The 26,549-nt window shown below is 42.0% G+C and overlaps 2 protein-coding genes across 2 annotated transcripts in view; one reads left to right on the forward strand and one right to left on the reverse strand.

Annotated features, from left to right (window-relative positions):
* The window catches only part of Wdr33 (WD repeat domain 33), a 100,935-nt gene extending 78,096 nt beyond the window's left edge, over positions 1–22,839 (forward strand). The window contains exons 11-22 of the mRNA XM_047545099.1: positions 502–612; positions 1,137–1,231; positions 1,442–1,528; positions 2,018–2,157; positions 3,031–3,183; positions 3,843–4,931; positions 9,091–9,199; positions 12,437–12,875; positions 17,868–18,031; positions 18,130–18,222; positions 18,966–19,181; positions 20,762–22,839. Coding sequence (XP_047401055.1) covers positions 502–612; positions 1,137–1,231; positions 1,442–1,528; positions 2,018–2,157; positions 3,031–3,183; positions 3,843–4,931; positions 9,091–9,199; positions 12,437–12,875; positions 17,868–18,031; positions 18,130–18,222; positions 18,966–19,181; positions 20,762–20,991 — 2,926 coding nt within the window. The 3' untranslated portion in view covers positions 20,992–22,839. The remainder of the gene's footprint in view (positions 1–501; positions 613–1,136; positions 1,232–1,441; positions 1,529–2,017; positions 2,158–3,030; positions 3,184–3,842; positions 4,932–9,090; positions 9,200–12,436; positions 12,876–17,867; positions 18,032–18,129; positions 18,223–18,965; positions 19,182–20,761) is intronic.
* Positions 22,575–25,868, reverse strand: Sft2d3 (SFT2 domain containing 3). The gene has a single exon (XM_047545102.1). It carries the CDS (start codon positions 25,741–25,743, stop codon positions 24,823–24,825), a length of 921 nt encoding a protein of 306 aa, XP_047401058.1. The 5' UTR covers positions 25,744–25,868; the 3' UTR covers positions 22,575–24,822.
* Positions 25,869–26,549: the final 681 nt, after the last annotated feature.

Here is a 26,549-nt window from a genome sequence, read left to right on the forward strand (position 1 = left end):
GTGGGAGCTCTTGGAGAAAGAGTGTATCCAGAGACTTAGGTGGAAAGTGGTTGATCTCTTCTGGTCTCTGAGTCATACAGTGTAAATTTTGCCACATTCTACTGATTATCAGTAAGTCCAGGAAATAGTATATTTCATGAAGAGAGCATTTGAATGTGTGTAAGCATGATAAAACTTCATACTTTTCTGAGTGTATGTCTTGTATTAGTCTCCCTGCAGTTTTAAATTCTGTAAATGCAGCTTAGAATGAAATATGTAGCACTTCTACTTTTGACTGTGGAAGTTGTTAAGGGAGAATAAATAGCTTTCTTAATCTCTTATTGGTGAAGTAATTCTTGGAGCATTTTCTCCTCTGCTGCTTTTATCTTTGAATAAAAGAAGGTATTTTTGATGACAAGTCAATACCCCTGAAACATGTAGAATTTACTAGATTGATAGCTTTGTTTTAAGGCTAAAAGAAAATGTCTGTCTTTGGTAACTTCTTTCTTTGTGCTGTTACAGAGTAGAAAAGGAGGTGGGTGGGATGGAGATGGCTCATGAAGGAATGATCTGGAGTCTGGCCTGGCATCCTCTTGGACATATTCTCTGCTCAGGCTCAAATGACCACACTAGGTAAGCTTTATAGTGAAAACAGCAAGGAATTATTGTACTTATAGAGCAATCAGAAATAAATATTACATATATTTATTTTTATTTATTGATGGATATGTTTATTTGTATTTTACCTTTTCTTTAAAACATTTTTATAGTGGCTAGGGTTGTGGCTCAATGTAGATCACTTGCCTAGCATGTATGAGGCCCTGGGTTCAGTCCTCAACACTACATAAAAATAAATAATATAAGGATATGGTTTCCATCTATAACAAAAAATGTTTTTAAAAATCATTTTTATAGCATTTTATAAGTATTTTTGTTGCAATAAGGAGATTGGTTATTGTGCAGGACTTTGGTTGTTTGAATTTTGTTTGACTTTCTTATTAAAAAAATATTTGCCACATTTTAAAGTTTGAGAAGGAAAGAATTGTAAAAAATTTGTTGTGTGTACCAAGGAACTGGCATATACCTACACTATTAATTTTCCATAACAACACTGAAACTATGTTCCTTTTCTTCTCTCATGACTTTTATTTTGACAGCAAATTCTGGACTCGAAACCGACCAGGTGATAAAATGCGAGATCGATATAATCTAAACCTGTTACCTGGAATGTCTGAAGATGGAGTAGAATATGGTGAGATTTGTACATTTATTTTCTTTAAAATGTTGATATTCTATTATAAAAGTGTTAATATTGGGAAGATTATGCAAAACTGACTTTAATTTTTTAGTTTATTGGTTTATAAATCACCACAGATATGATTTATTTTTATAAAGGATTAATTTTTATTGTCTACTGCTTTCATACACTCTGTGTTGACAATGAATATATTATTCTTTGTAGATGACCTTGAACCTAATAGCCTGGCAGTGATTCCAGGGATGGGAATACCAGAACAACTAAAATTAGCTATGGAACAAGAGCAGATGGGTAAGAATAGTTACAGTAGTTACATTTTTTTTTTTTTTGGTGGTGGTGCTGGGGATTGAACCCAGGGCCTTATGAGTATGAGGCAAGCACTCTACCAACTGAGCTGTACCCGTGGCCCTACATTCTTTTTTTTTTTTTTTTTTTTGGTGCTCAGCTTTTTGAGTTCTTTTTTTTTTTTAAATTGTAAACAAATGGGTTACATGTTGTTTCTCTGTTTGTACATGGCGTAAAGGCATACTATTTGTGTAATCATAAATTTACATAGGGTAATGTTGTTTGATTCTACATTCTTTTTTTAATAAAATTTTCGTGTTCCTGTTTTCTTACCTTCATGACTATTTGTGTTGAATGTCACAAGATTTATGTTGAGAAATGCTGCGAAAGGGATACAAACTGCATAGTATTTAAAATCTTCCAAAAATATGTTCATTTACCAAGTGGCCAATTACTTTCATTTAATGAGCTAATTACTTCTCTTTATGGTTTTAGGGAAGGATGAATCAAATGAAATTGAAATGACAATTCCAGGTTTAGATTGGGGAATGGAGGAGGTGATGCAAAAGGATCAGAAAAAAGTACCTCAGAAGAAAGTCCCTTATGCAAAACCTATTCCTGCTCAGTTCCAGCAGGTAAGTAACTAAAAATGGCCCCCTCCTCACCCACTTTCTCACTGAGAAATTGTGGTTAGTTTGTTTAATTGATATTGAGCATTAAGTTTCTCTTGGGAGCTGGAGTTGTGGCTCAGTAGCAGTGCGCTTGCCTTGCGTGCATGAGGCTCTGGGTTCAATCCTCAGCAACACATAAAAATAAAGGTATTGTGCCCACCCACAACTAAAAAAACAAAAAAATTTTTTTAAAAAAAGTTTCTCTTGGATCATCTCCTCTATTGAAGGTATTTTTGTACTATAGACTCTTCTGAAGCCTCCTCACATATTCATGTATTCTCAGACAGTTACCATCTGATGCCTTGCAGTTTTACTGTGTTTGCCATGAATCTTCTCTGTATCTTCTTTTATTCTTTTTTCCTCACCTACTTATTTTATCTAAGTTGTTAGAGGAAAAAGAAAGAGGTGTGGATCAGAAAGTATATTGACTCTCTTCTCATCTGTCTTCTGCTTTGCAATGTGCTCTTTTGAAGAGACTGGCAAACTTTTCTTTTTTAAGAACAGGTCTTACTATGTTGCTAGGCTAGTCTTAAACTCTTGGGCTCAAGAAGTCCTCCTGCCTCAGCCTCCTGGGTGGTGGAACTATAGGTACAGGCCACAGAATTTAGCTAAGTTTGTATTCTTACTAACATGTGGGATCTTTCAGCTTTTATCATCTTAGTAATTTCCACCTAGTAATGCACCAGTCTCACTTCATTCCTGAGTCACTAGGAATTTGCATTAGAAATAAGAACAATTTAGCAGGTTGGATTAAGCAGATTACACCATAGAATGATTTTCTCATCCTATTATTATAATGTTCAGATTTGGGATATATGTTAATACTTCTTTTCCAAGGCCTGGATGCAAAATAAAGTACCCATCCCTGCTCCAAATGAGGTGCTGAATGACAGAAAAGAAGACATTAAATTGGAAGAGAAGAAAAAAACACAAGCAGAAATTGAGCAAGAAATGGCCACATTACAATATACCAATCCACAGCTTTTGGAGGTGCGTGAAGCTCTTTAGCAGGGTGCTAGGTGATAAAAGAAAGCAGCGATAACATATTTTTTTACTGATGTGCTCTTAAAGAAAGGGAAGAGATTCTCAGGTGGGTCTGACAAACTTCATGATTTCTTACTGCTATGTTAGGAAGCTAGTTTCTAAGAGTCCTTTTTCTTAGACTTTTAAAACTGTATCAGTGGAGCAGTGAGTACCCAAGTTAAAAACACATTTTAACAGAAAATATAAGGCCAACATAGTTTTAATTTGGATTCATTTATTATTTGTAAGTAAAAGAATTTTTCTTTTTTTGTCAGCTGGCAGAACAAATGACTTGTTCTTATTTTCCCACCTATGACAGCTACCAAGGATGAAAAAATAGTAATAAATTATTGGGCTTTTCCTGCTCAAGATCGATACAAGTAATCCTAAGAGGAAATGGTCTGAGGGAGTCTGGTAGCCTCAGTGCTGGGGAATATTGAGTGGCCTCTGGACATTTTGAGTGTCTCAATGGACTCTGGTTACCACTGGGCCATTAAGAAGTTGAGCATTTTGTATATTTTAAGGCTTCCTTGATGAAGTACTTGATAGCAATATTGTCAATTTTGAGGTTTCTGGCTTAATTATTTGGCATTCTTTTTTTTTTTTTTTTTTTTCTTTCTTTCTAGCAACTTAAAATTGAAAGACTTGCGCAGAAACAGGCTGAGCAAATTCAGCCCCCTCCCTCATCTGGCACCCCTCTCCTTGGACCCCAGCCCTTTCCAGGACAAGGTCCAATGTCTCAGATTCCTCAAGGTTTTCAGCAGCCCCATCCATCTCAGCAGATGCCAATGAACATGGCTCAGATGGGGCCTCCAGGTCCACAGGGACAGTTTAGACCCCCGGGACCTCAGGGACAAATGGGACCACAAGGTCCTCCACTGCATCAGGGAGGTGGGGGTCCACAAGGATTCATGGGACCACAGGGGCCCCAGGGCCCACCCCAGGGGCTCCCAAGGCCTCAGGACATGCATGGACCCCAAGGAATGCAGAGGCACCCTGGACCTCATGGCCCTTTGGGACCTCAGGGGCCACCTGGACCACAGGGTAGTTCTGGTCCTCAAGGTCATATGGGTCCTCAGGGTCCACCTGGCCCACAGGGTCACATAGGCCCTCAAGGCCCACCTGGTCCCCAGGGCCACTTGGGCCCACAGGGGCCTCCTGGTACTCAAGGTATGCAGGGACCACCTGGTCCCAGAGGAATGCAAGGACCTCCACATCCTCATGGAATACAAGGTGGACCAGGGTCTCAAGGAATCCAAGGTCCTGTGTCTCAGGGACCTCTAATGGGATTGAATCCAAGAGGAATGCAGGGGCCTCCAGGTCCCCGAGAGAATCAGGGTCCTGCTCCCCAAGGGATGATGATGGGCCACCCACCTCAAGAGATGAGAGGACCTCACCCTCCAAGTGGACTGCTGGGACATGGCCCTCAGGAAATGAGAGGTCCTCAGGAGATGAGAGGCATGCAGGGGCCTCCACCCCAAGGATCAATGCTGGGCCCTCCCCAGGAACTGCGAGGTCCTCCAGGCTCACAAGGTCAGCAGGGGCCGCCCCAGGGCTCTTTGGGACCTCCACCCCAGGGTGGCATGCAAGGGCCCCCTGGACCTCAGGGACAGCAGAACCCGGCAAGAGGGCCACATCCATCTCAAGGGCCAATACCATTCCAGCAGCAGAAAACACCACTGCTAGGTGATGGGCCCCGGGCCCCCTTCAATCAGGTATTATTTATTTCCAACTTACAGGCATTAACACGTTGGGAAAATATACTCTGCACTTGAAGTAGTACTACTGAGAATAGTGAAAAGCAGTTGCAGCTAGGTATAACCATTTCTCCACAAGTGATGGTGGCTTAAGATAATAGCAGCCTGGCTAAGGAAGGAAGTAAATGACTGAAGAGTTTGGTTATACCATCATTAAATATTAATCTTTACGTTTCATCATATTTTTTTTTAAGAGAGGTTTTTCCAGAAAAGATCAGCTTTGAATCAAATATGATTTTTAATTGTGCCAAGGAACCCAGAGCTATGGCTTTGAGGAGGGAATATGTTATGCTGTATATATCTCAGGTTGTCATGTCCCCCTTTCTGCATTCTTTACTTTGTGGCCCAGTGTTCCATGGGACTGCCAGCAACCAACCCATGTCTGACCTGTCTTTCTGCTTTTCTTTTAAAGATACTGTGTGATATTTATATACCGTAAACCATATATCTCACTATTTTCTCTCAGTGAATACTTTCACAGACCTCCAGTTCCAGAATGGAGCATTCCAAAATAGTGACCCTTTGGACAAAATTCTTTTCAAGTTGTTTTCAGCTCTCTCCTTTTTTTTTGGTACCTATGCTTAGCCACAACCTCATATCTTGTTTATATTTTATTTAGAGACAGGGCCTTGCTAAGTTGCTGAGGCTGACTTTGAACTCAAAATCCTGCCTCAGCCTTCTGAACCGCTGGGGCTACTGGTGTGCATCACTGCACTTGGCGGTTTTCAGCTCCCATATTAAAATATTTGCAGGGAGGTATATTTCTGTGAACATTTCCTTGGTCTATTTCTAAGGACTCTTGTGTGGATTTTTTTTTCCCCCCCTCAGGATGGGAGATTGAACCCAGGGATGCTTTACCATTGTGTTACATCCCCAGCCCTTTTTAATTTTTTATTTTGAAGCACGGTTGTCACTAAGTTAGTGAGGCCCTCACTCAGTTAATGAGGCTGACCTTGAACTTGTGATCTTCCTGTCTCAGCCTCCTGAGTTGCTGGGATTACAGGCATGTGCCACTGTGCCCTGCCAGGAGGACTGTTTTTGTCAACCACTTTTTATTACTCATTTGCTGGACGGTGTGAGGAGAGTTGCTTGGGGCAAGTTATAAAGACTGCTTAGGCATGAATGGGTTCAACACTGTTTGGCTATGTAGATTCTAAAGCTCTTAGTTTGAAGGCATTATTTGGATACAGAGAACTGGATTTTGTCCCTGAAGTCAGTTATGGGGAAAAAGTGAGTGAGCGAGCTAATGCTAACTCCTTGAGTTGTCATTGGATGCCACTGAATTACCTGGGAGAGGAGTTGTTACAGATACTTCCTGTAGGAAATATGGTTGTTTGTTTTTTTTTTTTTTTTTCTTCAAACATCACTGAGAATCTATAATCTAAGATAACCATCAGATTTTTTTTTTTTTTTTTTTTTTGCGGTCCTGGGGTAACCATCAGATTTAATGAACTAGGTAAATAAATAAATTATATGTTATTCTTCAAATCTTCCAGAACTTAAAAATGTCACAGCAGGGAAGAATCTCGTGGCACTTGAGTTTATTTTCAGATTTTTATTAGGTACTTTTCAGAATTTAGTATGAGTTAAATAAAATCTAGAATTGCCATTCTAGATTGCCCTAAAACTTGAGGTTTTTAAAATTCATTGAGTATTTGTGTGTGTATATGAAACATTTATTTCCTAGGTTATTTTCCTACTTTTTTTGATGGTGAATTGGTAGTTTATGTTTAGGAGTATTTTAAAAATGAACTTTAACTAGTATATTATGACTGAAATTATAAACATGTTAGATTCAAGAGAATAGGCCTGAATTTCTGGGACAGTTCAACAAGAGTTTTCATTGTCCATGTATTAAAAGATTTTATGTGTGAAAAGCATAACAATTTTAAAATTTTAGTTGACCTATACAACTGGTAGAGTGAATCAGAAGATCTGACATTGGTGTAGGTATTTCAAATCTCAGAAGTTGCCTGATCAAAAACCTTTGCTTATATTTCTCATATACTGAAGTCTATTTTTTCTTCCCTTTGGCCAGGCCAATTATTTAAACCAGTTGTTTTCATGGTTTGATGTGGTGGACTTGTTTTCAGGGCTTTTAAGTAGCAGCATGAAAGATGTTAATTACAGCTTTCCTGGGCTAAAAGTGATCAGACAATGAAGCAGTATATTACTTACTGGCATTCTGTTACCATTGCCATTGTGTTTTGGCAATTAATGTTTTTTTTTTTTTTATTTGTTGTTTTTAGATGTACGTGACAGTAGAGTATATTTTGACATATTATACATACATGGAGTACAACCCATTCCAATTAGGATCCCATTTTTGTGGTTGTACATGATGTGGAGATATACTAGTTGTGTATTCATATATGATCACCAAGGAGAGTTACATCTGACTCATTCTACTATCTTTCCTATTCCCATCCCTTCTCCCTTCTCTTTATTCCCCTTTGTCTAATCCAGTGAACTTCTGTTTTCCCCTCCTCACTGTCCCTTGTGGGTTAGCATTCACATTTCAGAGAGAACATTTGGCCTTTGGTTTTTTGGAACTGGCTTATTTCACTTAGCATGATAGTCTCCAGTTCCATCTATTTACCTGCAAATGCCGTAATCTCCTTCTTTATGGCTGAGTAATATTCCATTGTGTATATATACCACATTTTCTTTATCCATTCATCTGTTGAAGGGCACCTAGGTTGGTTACATAGTTTAGCTATTATGAATTGAGCTGCTATAAGCATTGATGTGGTTGCATCACTGTAGTATGCTGATTTTAAGTCCTTTGCATATAAACAGAGGAGTGAGATAACTGGGTCAAATGATGGTTCCATTTCAAGTTTTCTAAGGAATCCCCATACTGCTTTCCATAATGGCTGCACCAATTTGCAGTTCTACCAACAATGTGTGAGTGAACCTTTTCCCCCTCATCCTTACCAACATTTATTGTTTCTTGTATTCTTGATAATTTCCATTCTGACTGGAGTGAGAGGAAATCTTAGAGTAGTTTTGATTTGCATTTCTCTAATTGCTAGAGCTGTGGAACATTTTTTCATATATTTTTTGACCATATTTTTTCTTCTGTGAAATGCCTGTTTAGTTCCTTTGCACATATATTGATTTTTTTTTTTTTTTTTTTGTGTGTGAAGTTTTTTGAGTTCTTTGTATACTGATGGCCGTTTTTAACTGCCAATGATACCTCCTAGTAGGGCTGCTAATAGATATTTTGGGACCTGAGAACAATTCTGCTATTGATTTTTTTTGAAACTGTGTTCTCATAGTAGATCCATTCAATAAACATGCTTTTTTTTTTTTTATAAGAAGGAATGACTAGGTATATTTTAATTTATTTATATGTTTGTCAAGAGACTTGATCCAAGGTCATTGGACTATGTGGGCAATCAGATATGGCTTTTTAAAAATAGAGAATATTAGGACAAGGCACAAATTGTGATTGCGCTCTGGATCATGAGCAATGAGATGAAAATCAGAGCTGCAGGTTTGTATCAAACAGAAGCTGCAGCAAACAAATGAATCCAGCACGATGGATAAGGGTGACTTACCTCGCATAAGCAGTGGGTGTTTAGCAATGGGGATCTTGGAGAGCAGAGAAAAGAGGGAAGCAAAAGGGAATGCCTTCCTTATCTGTGTACTCTCATAGTAGGAGAGCCCAGTTCTAATGTTACTTGGAGACATTCCTTGCTTTGTTTCATGGGTAGGAATCATGCAAGTGACAGCAGAGTTTGATTATCCTGGCAGATTGGCAGCCCTTTACTTTTGCCAGAAGTTAGGAAGACCTTTGCAGAATGGTATATTGTTTTCTGACTTTCCATTAAAGTTCTTCCTTGGCATTAAAAAAAAAAAAAAAAAAAAAAAGATCTGACTTTAAATAAAACCCGTTAGCAGGTTTTAAATACTAGTGCTTCCTTTTATTATGGCATGAAAATTATCTCCTTCCCCCATTTTAGGGACAATTTTGTTCTAATGTCACTGAATATTTATTGCTATAGGCTTTGGGGTAACCTAGTGTTTTTATCTTGTCACATTATAATGCATTTGTTACTCATGAAGCAGACACCTATGATTTCACACCACCACTTTGAAAACATCTTTTCAGGAAGGACAAAGTACAGGCCCCCCACCCCTCATACCAGGCTTAGGACAACAGGGAGCACAAGGCCGCATCCCCCCTCTGAATCCTGGACAAGGACCTGGCCCTAACAAAGGTAAATATCTGCTTGGCTTAATAAGAGATTGTATCCTGCCTCTAGTGTATATATTTTAAAGTTAGTAGATATTTTCATTGGTAAGTAATTAATAGAATGGTCATTTGAACTGCTGGGAAAAATATGGGTGTGGTCGTTTCAGGTAACGGCCTTATCTTATGTTGTTTTTGTATATGTGTTTAGTTAGGCAACAGTGCTGGCCAAAGGATCTGAGCTCCTCACCACCAGTTGCTGGTGGTGTCATCACTGGACAGGTCTTAGCAGGAGCACATGTGCTGCAGGCCAGCCTGTCCCCATGTGGAGTGGAAGTGCCTTCTGAGCTCATGGGATGCAAATGCACATTCATCATCTTCAAGAGCTCAACTGTTTCTACTTAAATTTTTTGGTCAGGGTAAAGAAGTCAGGATTTTAACAGTGTTTATCCCCCCAAATTATGTCCTCTGGTGAATTCTTTAACTGCTTTTGTTCTCCTCTACCATTTGAAAAGAAGAAAACGATGTGCTAATGGTGGTGCCTCAGTTGTTGATATTGTATAAAGTGAAGGAATCAGCATTTAGGTGTGGGGCTACTTCGAAGTTAAGAGTTAAATCCCAAGAATTGAAAGAGCCATGTGGATGCCAGTGGCCCTGGTTTGGCTGACATGTTGCATGTTACACCCTCTCGCCTCTACCACCTCCGAGTTGGAGAACAGAATGGAAGCAGTGCTCTTAAGAGGGTTAGCGGGGGCACGATTCTGAGGGGTGTGAATCAAGGGCAGTTAGGAGACAAATGGTTACTTTCAGCACCTTTCATGGAAAAGAGAAATCAAAATCAGGATATTTGTGGAGATCGTACTTTGCAGCACTGTATTCTCATTTTTAATCGGCTGGGCCCATTGTGTGGCACATGTCAGTTGTCTTCATTTTATCAGATTACGAGAAGTCCTTGTTGGCATTTGTGGCCCTGGAACTTTGGAAATTTAAAGCTTAGTCTTGGGTTTATGTGAGATATCAGAAGTAGGAAAGGGTGAGATCAAGGAATTGGAGAGCATTTATTTCTGTCATATTATATGAAAGTGGTAGCAGAGGATATTCAGGAGGGAGGTGACTCATAGGGAGAGAAGGAAAGCATTGAGAGCCAATCTCTGAGACTTGGGGACCCTAAGAAAGTCTGACCCCCAAGGTACTGTTAGCCATAAACTGAGAGCTGCTTCTCTTCCTCTCCCTACCTGTGTCTGTCTCCACTTGTCTCCTTCTCCTTGCTCTTCCCCTTTATCTCTATTCTTCCTCCCCCATCCCCCTTTTTCTTCTTCTTTCTCTTCCCAGGGACCAAAAGTTGAAGGGAGAACTGAGAAAGTGGCCCTTCCATCCCCTACTGGATTAACCTTCATTTCCACCCATCACCAGTGGCCACATCCCTTCTTATTTGTAGTGGTGGGTTTCTCTTCTTGGAAGAGCAGGGTACTTTAAGCAGGTAGAGGTAATGGGGGGATTGATACTCATAGGTAAGTCCAAATGGAACATTTGCAGCTTTCTTCAAATCAAAGGATGGCCATGTCTGAGGTTATACTAAGTTGAGGTAACATCAAGTCAGAGAATGCCTCAGCTGTAGGGACACCCCGAGAATTGAGTGGCCTATATACCAGAGGGAATTGGATCCAGGATATTTGCAAACTGACGGAACAGAGAGCATCTTAGAAGGGGCTTGCCTCAGCGTGGAGAGGACAGCAAGGAGAAAGAAGGGACAAACTGAGCTAAAGAGAGACTTTCCAATGGCATATTTTTCTACTGAAATGTTTAAACTTTTATTCATGTTGAATGGTGAGGAATTGAAATGGCCAAGAGAAATTGAGAGGGAGGGAGATTGCAAAGAAGAACTATGTCTGTGTTACACTGAGAGGGTTATCTTTTGCCAGGGAACTTCAGTAAAAAGCATGAGTTGAGCAAGGGATTTCATTTTTTTTTTTTTTTTAGTTGTTGATAGACCTTTATTTTATTTATTTATATGTGGTGCTGAGTCTTGAACCAAGTGCCTCACATGTGTTAGGCAAATGCTCTACCACTGAGCCACAACCCCAGCCCTGGGGAATTTCATTTTTAAAACTTAAGGTTTGGATTTTTTTTTCTATACAGGTGCTTAAAGCTGGGACCTTATACATGCTAGGCAAGTGCTCTACTACTAAGCTACATCCCTAGCCCATAAAAACTTAAGTTGTTTTAGTAGAGTGCTGCCTGGCACACATGAGGCCCTGTGTTTAATCCCCAGTACTGCAAGAAAAAACACTCTTGTTTCAGAAGCAATATTCCCTTTGCTAACCCCTTTTAAAGAATGTTTGATTTAAAATGTATGTTGACAGAAAATTGGTATACATTTGCAGTGGCTACTGTAGTAAGCTCAATAGACAGGAAAACAATTCCTTCAGAATTAGGAGGTAGACCAATTTAACAAGCACATATTTATGTCATTGGACTTTCCCAGTTTTATTAAGCCCCTTGCCTTGCTGGAAGTCAAACCTAGAGGCTGCCATGTGCTAGGCAAGTACTGTCTTTAGTGGATTCCAAACCCTGTCTTCAAAGAATGGTGATAATATTGTAAATGAGAGACATCTTTCCTAAAAAGATGAAGAAAAGATGTTCTTGTAAACCCAGAAACAAGCACAGCAAAGGCTATATGGTCGCCAAGCAGTTATTAGAGGGGCCCATGTTTCCATGAACCTCACAGAGTAGCATGTGAGATTTCTAGTATGAGTGAAGGAATTAAGTTAAATGAGTCAGGAGTTGAAGGAGTGGCATCTTGGGTGGTAGCAGTGTAGACCTGGAGCTTTGTAATGGGCTTGGTAGCTTTCGGAAGTACAGAGGAGATTTACTTTTCCCTGCTGTTTCCGTCTTGGGTGTGGAGCCAGTGGCCCTAATGAAATGAAAGAATAGGTACTAGGAGGGGAAGCTCATTCTCATGCCTAGGAGGCTCGCTCAGATGTTTTCTAGTATATAGTAGGAGGTAGACATTGCTGGTCTCATTTGATATTAGTTGTTTACCCTAGGCCAGGCTACTTGCTAGTGAGAGGTGAAGCTGAATTCTTCACCCAAAGCCCATGGTCCTTCCATTATATGGTGCCTCAAGGATATTGTCTTCTAAGTATGCTGAGAACCTAGAGCGAAAATGTTCTAATACATCCTGAAACATGGAGATGCTGCAGGTCAGACCTGTGTTGGCAGGCTTTCTGGATGCCGTGGTAATGGTCAGCTTTGTTTCCTTCAGGTGACTCCCGTGGCCCTCCAAACCATCACCTGGGCCCGATGTCAGAGAGGCGGCATGAGCAGAGTGGTGGCCCTGAGCATGGGCCTGAGAGAGGGCCTTTTCGGGGTGGCCAGGACTGCAGGGGTCCCCCTGACAGGCGTGGCCCTCACCCTGACTTCCCTGATGACTTCAGCAGACCTGACGACTTCCACCCCGACAAGCGCTTTGGCCACCGCTTACGTGAATTTGAGGGGCGAGGAGGACCTTTGCCACAGGAAGAGAAGTGGAGGCGAGGGGGCCCTGGGCCTCCGTTTCCTCCTGATCACAGGGAATTCAGCGAGGGAGATGGCCGGGGTGCAGCCCGAGGTCCTCCAGGGGCATGGGAAGGCCGCAGACCTGGAGAGGAGCGCTTCCCTCGGGAACCCGAGGACCCACGTTTTCGAGGGCGCAGAGAAGAAAGGTGGGACACATACTGTGCAGGTCCACCACCTCTTCCCTGGGACCTTTAATCTGTTCTCTCCACAAAGGTCTCTTTCCTTGTTTATTGGACAAGAGTACTGCATTGATTATTAACCCTGTCTTCTCTAGGTTTTGCATTTAGGCTTTAAAAAAATTATGCTTTATGTTTTTTTTTTTTAATCTTTGCTTCTTAGAAATCTTTGTCTTTCTGCTTTTAAAATTCTTCTATAAAAGGATCTGTATACTATGAGAGGGTCTTGGATCTGATTAAAAATTTCCAGGTTCATCTTGATTAGATGATGAAATGGGAGCCAGATACCTAAATTGAGATTGATATAGATGCAATTCTTATGTAATTGCAAAGTCAAGTGGAACTGAAAAATAATCTTTCTGTTAAACTTAGATCAGGCTTGAACTCTAACCTTTTGGAGCATAAAATAAATAGAAAAAAAAACAGGAATTGGGGTAATCTCAAGTAAGAGTCAGAATAATCTGTGATGACATTGAATGTTTGCTCTGTTTAGGCACTGTCACCTCATTTGATTGGTACATGAAATCTGTGAGCTAGGTGTTATTTTGAGCATCCTAAACAAAGGATCAGACAGAATCAGGTGGGGCTAGACTTTCTGAATCTCATAGGTGTGAGTGTTGAGAGCCAGGCTTCAGGCCCCTGTGTACAGCATTTCTGTCTCCACTGTCCCTCAGGCATTGTCCTTTGTCTTCTCATTACATTTCTCTGGGATTTTTTGTTTTTGTTTTCTTTTTGTGCATAGTAGCCAGTGGTGCTCTATCACCCAGCCCTTTTCATTTTTTTATTTTGAGATGGGGTCTCACTAAGTTGCCCAGGCTGGCCTCAAAACTTTTTATCCTCTTGCCTCCGCCTCCTGAGTTGCTGGGATTATAGGTGTGCACCCCTGAAGTATTGGCCATCCTCATACTTTGGGTATATGTTCAAGAATGGCTGATAATGTGGTCAGGAAGGGTAAAATGGCAAGGGCTAAGGGAAGCAGCTATTAGGAGGAATTAAAAAAAAGATATAAGATCTTTTTTTGGTACCAGGGTTTGAACTCAGGGGCTTGTAACCATTGAACCACATCCCTAGCCATTTTTTGTATTTTATTGTGAGACAAGGTCTCACTGACTTGCTTAGGGCCTTGCTAAATTGTTGAGGCTGGCTTTGAACTCATGATTTTCCTGCCTCAGCCTCCCAAGCTGCTGGGATTACACACTTGCACCACTGCGTCTGACCCTTTTTTTAATAATGTCTAGGCATTCTCTTTTAAATAAGAACTTGGCATCTACATAACTTCCACTGATTTCTTGACTCTGATCTTGTATAAAATTTCACCTTTTTTTTTTCCTTTGGTCTCAATTTATGTCATATTTTATCTGTCAGTGACAGACCCACAACCTAGACTCTTGTGCTGTCACATATTTGTGCTGATTTTCAAACACACTAGACATGCTCCTACCCCCAGGTCTTTGTACTCCCTCTTCCCTATGCCAGGAACACACTCCCCAGACACTTGTGGCTCAGTTTTCTTCCCTTTATATTTCATTGTAACACACAGCAGTGCTTGACCTTAAGTAATATTCACTTGTCCCCCAGTATCTGAGGGGCATTGGTTCCCTCCATGCATGCCAAATCCACAGATGCTCAAGTTCTTTATATAAACGGGCTAGTATTTGCATACAACTGTTTACATCCTTCCAAACACTTTTAAATCATTTCTAGATAACTTATAATACCTAATGCAATGTAAGTGCTATGTAAATAGTTGCTGTATTTTTTGTTTGGAGAACAATGACCAAAAAAAAAATTTTTTTTAAAAAACTTGCAATATATGATTGGTTGAATCTACAGTTGTAGATACAGAGGATGGACTGTATTTATTTCTTTATTGCCTATATCTCTTGTAAGCACATCAAATTCCACTGTGTCCTTAGTACCTAAAGCAGTAGTAGCAGCATGATGTAGGTGCTCAGTGACCATCTTCAATTAATGCACCTTTTTGTTTATCAGAAGAGTGATTTGAGAGGGGTCAGTCCATTAGAACGTGTGTTACTCTGCTTGGACTATCATAACAAAATTCCACTGGCTGGGGGCTTAAGTGGCAGGAATTATTTTCTCACATTTCTGGAGCCTAGAAGTTCTAGATCGTGGTCCAGTAGGGTCGGTTTCTGATTGGGGCCCTCTTCCTGTCTTGGAATCTTATGTATCTTCACATTAGTGAGTGGAGGAAATCTCTCTTTTTTTCTCTTCTTCTTCTTTTTTTTTTTTTTTTTTGGGTGCTGGGGATCAAACCCAGGGCCTTGTGCTTACAAAGCAAGCACTCTACCGACTGAGCTATCTCCCCAGCCCCCTCTTTTCTCTTCTTATTGAGGGTTCTATTCCCACTACCAGAGCTCTTTACCCATCATTTCATACAAATATAATTACTTCCAAATACTATCATGCTGAGGTTAAGAGCTTCAGCATATGAATTTTGTGAGAACAAATATTTAATCCACAACAGGAGGTATGTTCTAGTAAGGGGAATTAGACTCTGAATCTCTTTGTAACTAGAGCAGTGGTACAGCAGATGCCTAGACATAAGAAGAGTCCTGCTGTATTTCAGGGAAACAGTGCCCCTTACTTGACTTGTTTTAGCCCACCCACCTCTCCTCACCTTGTCTAGTCACATCCTGACCCTGGCTTGTTAGCTCCACCAGTGTCTTAGGCACACCTGCCTTACTTTGGGAAGCACGTTTTGGTAAAGTCACCTCAGGCCAAAAAAGTTATTAAAAACCAAGCTGGAGGGAAAGGTGGAGGGCAAGAGAAAGCTCCTTTCCATCCCCCCCTTTTTTTAAATGTGGGACAGGGGTCTCATAAGTTACTGAGGCTGGCCTTGAACTTGTGATCTTCCTGCCTTAGGCACTGGAGTCACTGGGGTTACAGGCATGTGCCACTGTGCCTGGCTCTAGAGAAAGCTCTTTTAAGTAGAGTGCCAGGGATCAATGTAGAAGGAGTGATGGAATTAGAAAATCACCTCTGTTAGGAGCAATCAGTGTTGTAAGTGATATAAACAAGGATTGGCATTACCCAGGATGTTTGGGGAAAAGATTGTGGGACGCAAGATCACCCGACAGATTGCTTATCAATTGCAAAGGAGAAAATGTACCTTTCTAGCAGCAAAATCTGGTTACCACACCACCTTTGCATTATCAACAAGGAGACAAACTGATATCTTGAGGTCTAAGTAATCCTTGTCAAAAATGTTGAACCTGGATCTAATCATGAGAAAACATAGATTCAGAAAACACCTGGACAGACCCTCACAAAGATCCAGGTCATAAAAGACAAAATACCAGAGACAATTAGAGGAGACCAAAGAGACATGACCACTAAAATAACAACATGTAGTCATGACTGAATTCTGTTGAGAAACAACTGGCTCTAATTAATGTTTTAGGGACAGTTGTGGGGGGGTTACATTTGGACTATATGTTAAATAATATCACATACTACTGAGAATGACAATGGTATTATGGTTAGATAGGAGAAAGTTCCTGCTCTTATAAGAAACACTGCAGTATTTAGGTATGAAGCATCATGTTGTTGGCCTCTGATTTTCAAATGGTTTAGAAAACACATTTGTAAGTAGACAAGATAAAGCACTCATAGCAAAATATTAACTGATGAATCTAGGTGAAGGGTCTAAGGGCTGAAGGGCATTCATTGTACTATTTTTTCAACTTTACTATTAGTACGGAAACTTTCAAAACAAAAGATAACTGAAGAAACTCAAGAAAGAGCAGAAGGCCTAGTTGAGAGGAGACTACACAGGGAGGGCAGCACATGCAGACTGGCCTGTGCCCAGCTCCTTCCAGCCCTTTTGGCAGTGATTGTGGCCTCTCTTGGTGTGCTTACACACCTTTTTTTGCTTGTAGGTTACTCTCTCTGTTGCCCCACAGGCTTCTTTGTGACCTCTGCTTCAGCAGTATTCCCAGCCAATTTAGACTTCCAGTTGCAAGGTTCCTGAGAGTGAAGGGAAAGTTGTCCACTCACCAGGGCACCAGATTGTCATCCAGCCAGTTCATGGGCTGCCTGCAGACCTGGTGCCCTCTGCATGCCAGTCAACAGTAGACTGAGGCCCCTGGGGCAGCTCATGTCAGTTAGGCCTGCCCCAGGTGGAGGCTGTGGGCAGGTTACAGAGGATGCACTCCAAAACATGTCCAGGACAGTTGGCTAGCATAATCTGTATCTCCTTATTTCTTATTATATAAGTAACACATGTTACTATATGTTAAATAATAACACGTTACTTATATAATCATAAAAATGTAGATGATCACTAGGCACAGTGGCGAGTGCCTGTTGTCCTGGCTTCTTCGGAGTCTGAGGAAGGAGGCTGACCCCAGGAGTTGGAGACCAACCTAGGCAACATAGTGAAACCCTGTCTCAAAAATGTAGAGGATAATGAAAAGTACTTAGGAGGCAGTGATAAAGAATGTGGACTGAGCATCAAGACTGTCTGAGTTCAGAGCATAGCCTTTATTTCCTGTATGTCCCTAAATAACTTCAGTTCTCTGGACCTCAGTGTACTCATCAGAAGAAAAGAACCAGAGGAAAAGTGCTTCAGATGGTGGTTATAAGGAAGAACTGAAACCAAATAATATATAGAAAGCACTTGGTATGATATAAGCACTTAAGAAACGCTGATCACTCCTGAAGACATTTTATTAAACATTTTTGGGTATTGCTTCACAAACATAGAGTGATCACTCTTATTATTCCTAAAACCATCTTGAAGTAGTCCCACATTCTGGAATGTTTTTTTCCTGTCTGCTTTGACCTCTAATATCAGGATTATAAAATGAATATTTTTAAAAATATGGTTGTATTTTTTTTTCCCCTCACTGTTAACATTGTATCATGGCTTCTCCTATCACATTTCTCCAACACAGAGTTTCAGGGTATTCCAGGAGGTGGACGTTCTGTTTTTCTTTACAGCTTCAGAAGAGGAGCACCACCGAGACATGAGGGCCGTGCCCCACCCAGAGGAAGGGATGGTTTTCCTGGTCCTGAAGACTTTGGTCCAGAGGAGAATTTTGATGCTTCTGATGAGGCGGCCAGAGCACGAGATCTCCGAGGCCGAGGTCGGGGTGCCCCACGAGGTGAGCAGTGTGGAGGACACTTGTGGTCTGGAGGGACAGGCAGTTGTGAGCACAGCTGAACAGTCTGTAAGCACAGTGTTGTTTGCTCTGTTGTGTAGGAGGAAGGAAAGGCTTACTTCCCACCCCTGATGAGTTCCCTCGATTTGAAGGAGGACGGAAGCCAGACTCCTGGGACGGAAACCGAGAGCCAGGTATGGAAGAAGTGCTTGTTGAATGTCACAAAGTGGGGCCCAGGGCACTCCCAGGGCCCTCCAGGTCCTATCTTTTCCAACTTGCATATCCATGGAGGCTGAATTGCCTTCCCTTCTTTCCAACATGGCTTTTTTTTTTCTTTTAAGTTGTCAATGGATCTTTATTTATTTATATGTGGTGCTGAGAACTGAACCCAGTGTCTCACACATGCTAGGCAAGTGCTTTACCACTGAGCTATAACCCCAGCCCCCATCTTATCTTAGTAGATAGAATGTAGAAGTAGTTGGGAGAATCCATTTTTTTGTCTCTTAAGTCAAATAGGAAAGGGGCTTGTCTAAATATAAAATAATAACACTCTTTTTCACTTAATTGTTTTTGGAGAATAAAGTTAAATGAATTAAAAAATTTTTGGTTTTAATTGATAACACTAAATACAGTAAATATGTCTTTTCAAGGGAATCTGTTTGGGGCCCTCAACAGTTTTAAGATTGTAAGGATGTCCTGAGGCTAAAACATCTGAGAATCACTTACCTGGACCATACCTGCAGGTGCATTGATTTCTAATCTTGCCCTTTCTTATATAGTCATGGTGTGACTTACACCTGGCCTATTAAGCAGATGTTTTGTACATGAAATGAATGGTCGTTCTCAAGTTCCTCCGTGTTCTCAGTGGTATCATTTCCATCTGGTTTTGGTCGCAGTCTACCGAAATGTCATTATCAGATCTATGTTCTTATTTCAGGACCAGGTCATGAACATTTCCGTGATGCTCCCCGCCCTGATCATCCCCCTCATGACGGTCATTCCCCAGCCAGCAGAGAACGCTCTTCTTCTCTACAAGGCATGGACATGGCATCCCTGCCACCCCGAAAGCGCCCCTGGCATGATGGGCCAGGCACTTCTGAGCACAGAGAGATGGAAGCCCCAGGGGGCCCTTCTGAGGACCGAGGAGGCAAAGGTAAAGAGAGGCTAGTGATTCCAGTTCAGGAGCTGCAGGGGCAGTGGGAGACCTAGTCTATGCCTGTCACACGTGCCCCTACTAGGGTACTTCAGGTTTGTTCTCTGTTCTGACCGCCGGGCCTAGGCTTTATGGAGGCATATGCTCCCAAATGTGGTACAAATACAGTTTGCTTGGGTTCATAACACAGATGGATGTAGCAGTATCTGGTGACTGCAAATTCAATCTCGCAGTCTCCAGTTGTTTCTGGGAATCTGTGGTTTGTCACAGTTTCCACTTCAGCTCTTTGCTGAGGGGCCTTGGCACTCTCCCTCTGCCAGACTTGCTTTCTGGTGACTCCTGATCTGATTGACAGTTGTGGCCTCCGCTTATAGCTGCTTGGAGCCTTCACGTGTGTCCTCAGTGGGAGAGGAACAAGTTCAGTGTTGCTTTTTTCAGCTTGGGCACAGAAGGGATGTCACTTGTGCTCGAAGTCACAAGACTTCGGGGAACATGGCCTGCAGGAGGTATTTCCAGGGTGGCAATAGATTATTTTTACACTTCAAAACATTGAATCTTTATCATATTGAAGTGCCACGAACTTTAAGTCAGGAGTATACTGAATGCTAACCACAAGTCTGACCTCAGTTTGGGCTGAGCAGTGGCATGTGTGGTGTGGTTTGCTGGAAAAACAGCTGCCTAGTATTCTAACATGTGCTTTATGCCCCAGGTTCACTTGCTTTATGTTTGCAGTCCATCCATTACAAAGTTCTGCCTTTTGTTCTTGACAGTTGTTTGGTTCTTCTCAGAGCAAAACCCTCAGAAATAACTTATGTAGCCAGGCGTAGTGGTGCATGCTTGTAATCCCAGCTCAGGAGGCTAAAGCAGGAGGATGACAAGTTCAAAGCCAGCCTCAGCAACTTAGTAAGGTCCTAAGCAACTCAATGAGACCCTGTCTTTAAAATATAAAAAAGGGCTGGGAATGATCATTTCATGAGAAAAGGTTTTTAAAAGAGAATTTTAATAGAATCTAACATTTGTGTCCAAGTCTGAAATAAGCCATCCCTAGGAGAAATAATTTTGAAAGGTAGTATTATTCTTCTTGTGCTTTCATTTTTCAAGAAATATTCTATTTTATTAAACTATGTAAAAGGAAGTCAAAGTGCCAAATGTTATGGAACAATCAGTCAACACTGAGTCTAGCTGGAGCCCTTGTTATTATAAGCAGCAATGGTTTCTGTATCTTAGTTACTTCCAGATTTAGTCACTGCTTTTGAAACCTTTCCTCAAATACCCCAGTGCACAGGAGAACGAAAATACACCTTGCATAGTTTGGGGGGCATGGCCCAGTGTGATATAGATTTCCCTGGGGTACTCTGTGCTTATTATCTCTTGGCTTCCTGTCATCTGCCACACAGCTTTGAGGACCATGACCTCTAGCCAGGATGGGATAAAGTAGTCATCATGAAGAGGCAGAAGCATACCCATTAGATCTTCCTGAAGTGGTCAACTATCATCATACAGTGAAAGTTTATACTAGAGTTATTGATAAGCAATCTCTAATACAAAAAGTCATGTGTGAAATCAATGTTTCATTTCAGGCCGAGGTGGCCCGGGACCTTCTCAGAGAGTGCCAAAATCTGGGCGTTCCAGCTCTTTGGATGGAGACCATCACGATGGATACCATAGAGACGAACCTTTTGGGGGTCCTCCGGGCAGTGGCACCCCCTCTCGAGGGGGCCGGAGTGGGAGTAACTGGGGTAGAGGGAGCAACATGAACTCTGGCCCTCCAAGGCGAGGTGCTTCAAGGGGTGGTGGAAGGGGTCGGTAGAAGTGGGGACCGAGTACCACTAGGCCTCTCTGGACAGTATTTAAGAACTTGTGGACTTACCAAGTGAAACACAAGGAAGCCCGCATCATTGTAGCCCTGAACTCTTCTGGGGTAGCTGAGTCCCAGGAGCCCCTCATGAGGTCTTCAAGATGAAGAGACTGCTGCCAGCTACCCAGAGTAGCTAGACTTGTTTTGTCCTGTCCACCCTCATTGCCCCAACTCCCATGTTGTTTTGTGAAGATAAAGCTGGAAACCTTTTTTTTTTTTTTTTTTTTTAAGTGTCATGAGACATGGAGCACCTCCACAACTTTAAGTTCATGTCCAATTGGAAATTTGTTTCTATATATGTACAGTTTGTCAGAGAAAAAGCATTGTTGTTTTTGTATGAATACAGAATGTGATTTACGCAAGAATTAACAGAAAACCAGTCGTGAAGTGCTTGACTTAATGGAATCTTTGGTAATCCATTGTATCTAATCTGTTGAGGCTTATAGTTATTACTGATGTTCATGAGCAGACTTAATGGGAACTGGTAGGTCATCTAATTTCATTTGTGAACTTGTGTTTTTTAACAAATTCTCATCTAGATATTCTCTCACACTGTTTTTATTGTATAGTGAGGAATAGTTTAAAACTAATGTAGTTCAGAAGCCTAAGTGATTTGGCAGATGGAAAATTATTATATTTTTAAGAAAAAAATTCATCTGGTTGTTCTGGTAGGGGCTCTGGGGCACATCTGGTATTCACACTTTAGATTTGAATTGCTTTATTTGATGAGAATTTGGTATAAGTCATATACCCTTTTGGTAACTTTAAAACCATTTCACACACTAAGTTGAAAAGGGACTGAAATTTGTTTTACAAAACGTAAATTCTTCCATACTAGCTTTGTGGAAATACTAATGTTTAAGGTAGAGAATAGATCTAACTTAGATTAAGACAAAAATTCAGTTTTAGATATCCCTTTTTATGCTGGTGATTTTATAAGTAAGCTTTTTATTACTAAAAGCAGTCCTGTAGCTGCCTTAACATTTCATTACATTGCTAGCTTGTTTGGCAGTGGAGACAGGTGTACTTGGCAGACTTAGTAGTGCTGGAAGTCTGAATGGTTGCTTAGGAAAGGGATACTGACATAGTTGGATGGCATACAGAAATAGTAACTGGTTCTATTAATGGGAAAAATGATAAAGGTCAAGTTATTTCTGTGGCATGAGAAAACGTTGAGTACCTACACTGTTTTTTGGGTTACTACAACCTAAAAATTCCAAGTAAATCTCATTTTACTTCAAAATTAAAAACAATTATCTGTACCCTACTATTAACACACTATTAGGAGAATCAAGATTGCTTCAGGTTTGTGGATATATTTTATTTGTTCTCCACTAGTATAGCATTAAAAAAAGAAATCATAATCAAATTTCAGGAAGCTAAAAGGATCCAGAGACCAAATCCTTATAGAGATTAAGTACCTTTCCTTCATGTGGAATTATTAACATTTTAGAGTTTAACTTTAAAAATAGTTCCTGGGAAAGCAGATAACCAGATCACATTTTGAGAATGAATTCATTTAGAGAAAGCAGAAATCTTGACAGTATACCTTTATTAAAATACTCAGAAATATAGTATATATGGCATTTTAAAACATCACTGTCCAAATAAATACAAGATATGGTGGTTTGAATTTTTTAAAAACTAGATTTTCAATGAATTGAGAAAATGCTGGAAACTTTTTTTTGGCTGTACTAGGGATCCACCCAGGGCCTCAGGCATGCTGGGCAAGCTTTCTACCACTGAGCTATGTCCCCAGTCCTTTTTTGTACTTTATTTAGAGACAGGGTCTCACTGAGTTGCTTAGGGCCTCACTACCCATTCCTTTTTATTTTGAGACAGGGTCTTGCTAAGTTGCCCAGGCTGACCCTGAATTTGAGATTCTCCTGCCTCAGCCTCCTGCATAGCTGAGATTACAGGCATGTACTACTATGTCAGGATGGAAAAAGAATTTGTAACATCCTGGCTAAAGAACTATAATAGCATCAACATAAAAATGTGTTAAACACAAAAATCTTCATCCATGCAAATTGTAGAGAACTAGAACAGAAATTTAACTAGGGGACTAGAAAGAACAGTCAATGGCATAGGTCTTTCCCACTAAAAATATAACTTACCCCTGAAAACTCGAAAGTACCCCTTTGAGGTAGGTAACCCTATGTACTAATAGGGGAAGAGGTGGTATTACTAAGTTCTAAGCAGGGTGGTAGCTCACAAGTCCACCTGTTGATCACTTAAGTCAGTATCACATCTTGGGGAAGGGCTCAGAGCATTACTAGGGCAGAAAATGTACATTTAGCCAGGCTGGAGGAAGAAGCAGGGCTCTTTTGCTGATTGACACAATATTGGGCAACACTGGAATCCAGTCCCAAAAAACAATTATTTCAAACTGTGCAAGCCAATGCACCTTTGGTCTTTCCTCAACCTTGGCTGAACATGGAATCATCAGGGGAGCTTTAATAAAATGTCAATGCCTGATCCCACTTCCAGAGATTCTGAATGAATTTATCTGAAGTGTTGCTCTTCAAGTAATTCTGATGTGCCAGTTAAGTGTGAGAACCACTGGCACAGAGTATATTTTACTAGTTTATAGCTATTGACAAAACCTGTAGTTTTTCTGGATCCTCACTTTCTGGCAATAAACTAAGGTAAGTAAAAGTAAGCACTGAGCCTAAATTGAAGGAAATACAACAATTACAATTGAAAAGCATCTTACACTGTGTTAGGATCACCATGGAAATTGTAAACTGTGAGCTGGGGTTGTAGCTCAGTGCTAGAGCACTTGCCTAGCACGTGTGAGGCACTGGTTCCATCCTCAGCACCACATAAAAATAAATAGAAGTATTGTGTCCATCTACAACTAAAGTAGAAGAAAAGAAATTGTACACTGTTTTAAAAAGGAAATACAATTAGAAATGATAGTCTGCAGAAATTCATCATTTCCATCAAATATGGGAATTCTGGATGTATAATTACCTTCCTGATCCCAGGATTTGCTAGCCCAGTTCTGCACCGAGTCCCCTCCAAGGGTTTATGGGCATCTTACAGGATATCAGGCAATTTGATTTCTGATATACAAAAAAAGTATTTTGTTCCACTGCTTACATATCTAATTCAGGACCAATTTTCCTTTAATGTTACATAAGGCACCAAATTTATAATTTCTCTTTAAGGAAAAAACCGAGGTAAACCATCTTAACTAATTGCTTTTTAAAATCCAGTGATTAGATGTAATACTTAATCTGATACTCTTCTGAGATTCATTTATACTGAACATTAAGGGAAAATAATTTACAAGTCTTAGGTACAGCCAAAAAAAAAAAAAAAAGCTATTGTAGCTCAACTCCATCTACCACTGGATTAAAAAAAAAAAGTAACAAAAGAAAAAGTTAAGCCTGAGAAAAACCACAAAAACAGCTAATGCAAAGAGCCATTCCCTTTTTACTCAACTTAATCTAAAACCACAGTGCAAAAACAACTTCTAATGGCAGCTTCATAGCATACTGTCACCAATTCAACCGCAGAACTTCCTTTTCAGAGCACATGCTACCCACTATAGCACGAAAAGATGAGATCAAGACCATCCGAAACTGCTGGTGTCTCAGTTTGAAACAGCTGCTCAAGGTTTACACTCGCCAGCACTGTCTAGATTACGCCTTCACCCTTAGCGGCAGTGTCCTCAGGACGTATTGCGGTGGTACAGTCCAGGAACCGACGGGTGCAGTCTTTGGCTCCGCAGGCGCCGGGTTCTGGGGAGGGTCCACGTCGTTCTCTGTCGCGGGCTCACACCGGGAGCGCATTAGCGAGACCTGCGCGGCGGCCCAAGCGGCCGAGCGCCAGGCGCAGCGCAGTGCCACCGCCCCAGGGTAGCAGGCTAGCCAGTAAGGCCAGCAGGGCGGCCACCTGCGCGCAGGCGCCTAAGGCCGTGAGCGGCGTGCTGCGCAGACCCAGCGCCGCGTACAGCGTGGCTCCCAGCGCGGTCGCGTAGAACAGTGCGGGTCTGGAAGGCGTCTCCTCGCAGCGCAGCAGACGCCCGCACGCCGCTCCGCCCCGCAGTAGCGCGCCGCCGGCTAGAGCCAAAGCCGAGCCCAACGACCAGAGCAGTGCGAATTTGCGCGCGCGCAGTACCAGCACTGGCGCGTAGAGCGCCGCCAGGCCGAAGCAGAGGGTGGCCAGTAGCAGACATGCTCCGCCCGCGGCCAGCTGCTGCCCGCGCGTCACGCTCGGCAAGCACGCCTGGCTTGCAGCCGCCGGCTCTGAGGAACTCCGCGTCCACGCCCACCGCAGGCCGGCGCGGCCAAGCCACGCTCCCGCCGGTCCGACCCCGTCCGCGGGCTCTTTAGCAGTCCCCGCAGCGAGCAGAGGCTCCGCGTCCGCCTGCCTGCCCGCCTTTCCCTGCGACAGGTAGTCCTGCAGCTGGCGATGGAGGTCTGCCATCTCCGACAGGACGGAGGGGAGGGCTGTCATGCGCTTCCTGCTTTCCTCGTTTGCTGCAGAAGTTGGTCTGCCTGATGGCGGCGGTTGGTCGTCTCGGCGGAAGGGGCGGGGCCCGTGGCGCTCGCGGCAGTGCGAGGCAGAACCCGTGCAGACCTGAGCAGTCTCGAGGCGAAGTCTCCGGGCACGTCGCGTACCTCTTGCCAGTCGTTCTCCCAGCGCCTGAACTGGTTCTTTGTAGTTTAGCCGCTGGATGAGCCCCGTCAGCATTGAAAGTTAGTTGGGGTGTGTGTGGCTATGAAAAGGCATACAAAGGACTCCTCTGGAAATATTGTTTTGACTGTCATTGGCTGCGATACTGTGCCATGGTTTTGCAAGGTAGAGGGATCTCTTGTTTCCTACAACAGCACACAAATCTAGTTATCTCAAAATAAAGTTTTTAAAACGTATAGACCTACAGAGCTTAGTTGATTTCCCTGGGAACCAGGTCAAAGTTGATAAACGAAGGGTTAACACCCACCCTGACCAATCTGCTTCTCTTCTGGTCTTGGTTTGGGCCAGAGGCTTGGCAATATCCTCGACTAATCTGCGCCCCTTGTCCCCCGCCTTATCTGGTTTGCCTCTCCAGTGCCTCAGCCGTATCTCCTGACTGCTTGGGTGGCTTGCATTCTAGTCCATTCCTTCTGTTATGCAACTTTTCTCATAGCTTTCTGGAGGGTTCCTCTCACACAGGCCTCACCCCTCCAGGCCTCCTAGGGCAGCTGCTTTCCGATAGCCTCTGCTACTTTTAAATTTAGGTGTACTTAATGAAAGCAAATAAAAGGGAATACAAAAAGAGAAAGAGAGGCACACCTCAACGGATCAGCGATGATTTATTAAGCAACAGAGGAGCATATTTTCAAGGAGAAAATGGCGAAGGGCTACAACAGGGGTCTAAGATTTATAGGGTTTAGCAGGGCCAGGTCGTAGGAGTAATTTTGTGGATGCCTGGTGGTGGGTTCATTTAGGGCGGGGGAGGCAGGGAAGCTGTTGTAGATAGGGAAGTTCCCTGGGGCCTGTTCATTTACTGGGGACAG

This window comes from Sciurus carolinensis, chromosome 3 (assembly GCF_902686445.1).
Source record: "Sciurus carolinensis chromosome 3, mSciCar1.2, whole genome shotgun sequence".
NCBI lineage: Eukaryota > Metazoa > Chordata > Mammalia > Rodentia > Sciuridae > Sciurus > Sciurus carolinensis.

What these genes read in the sequence shown, in the direction of transcription:
- Sft2d3 (XM_047545102.1), bottom strand. Translation starts at nt 25,743, where the DNA reads ATGCTGACGGGGCTCATCCAGCGGCTAAACTACAAAGAACCAGTTCAG.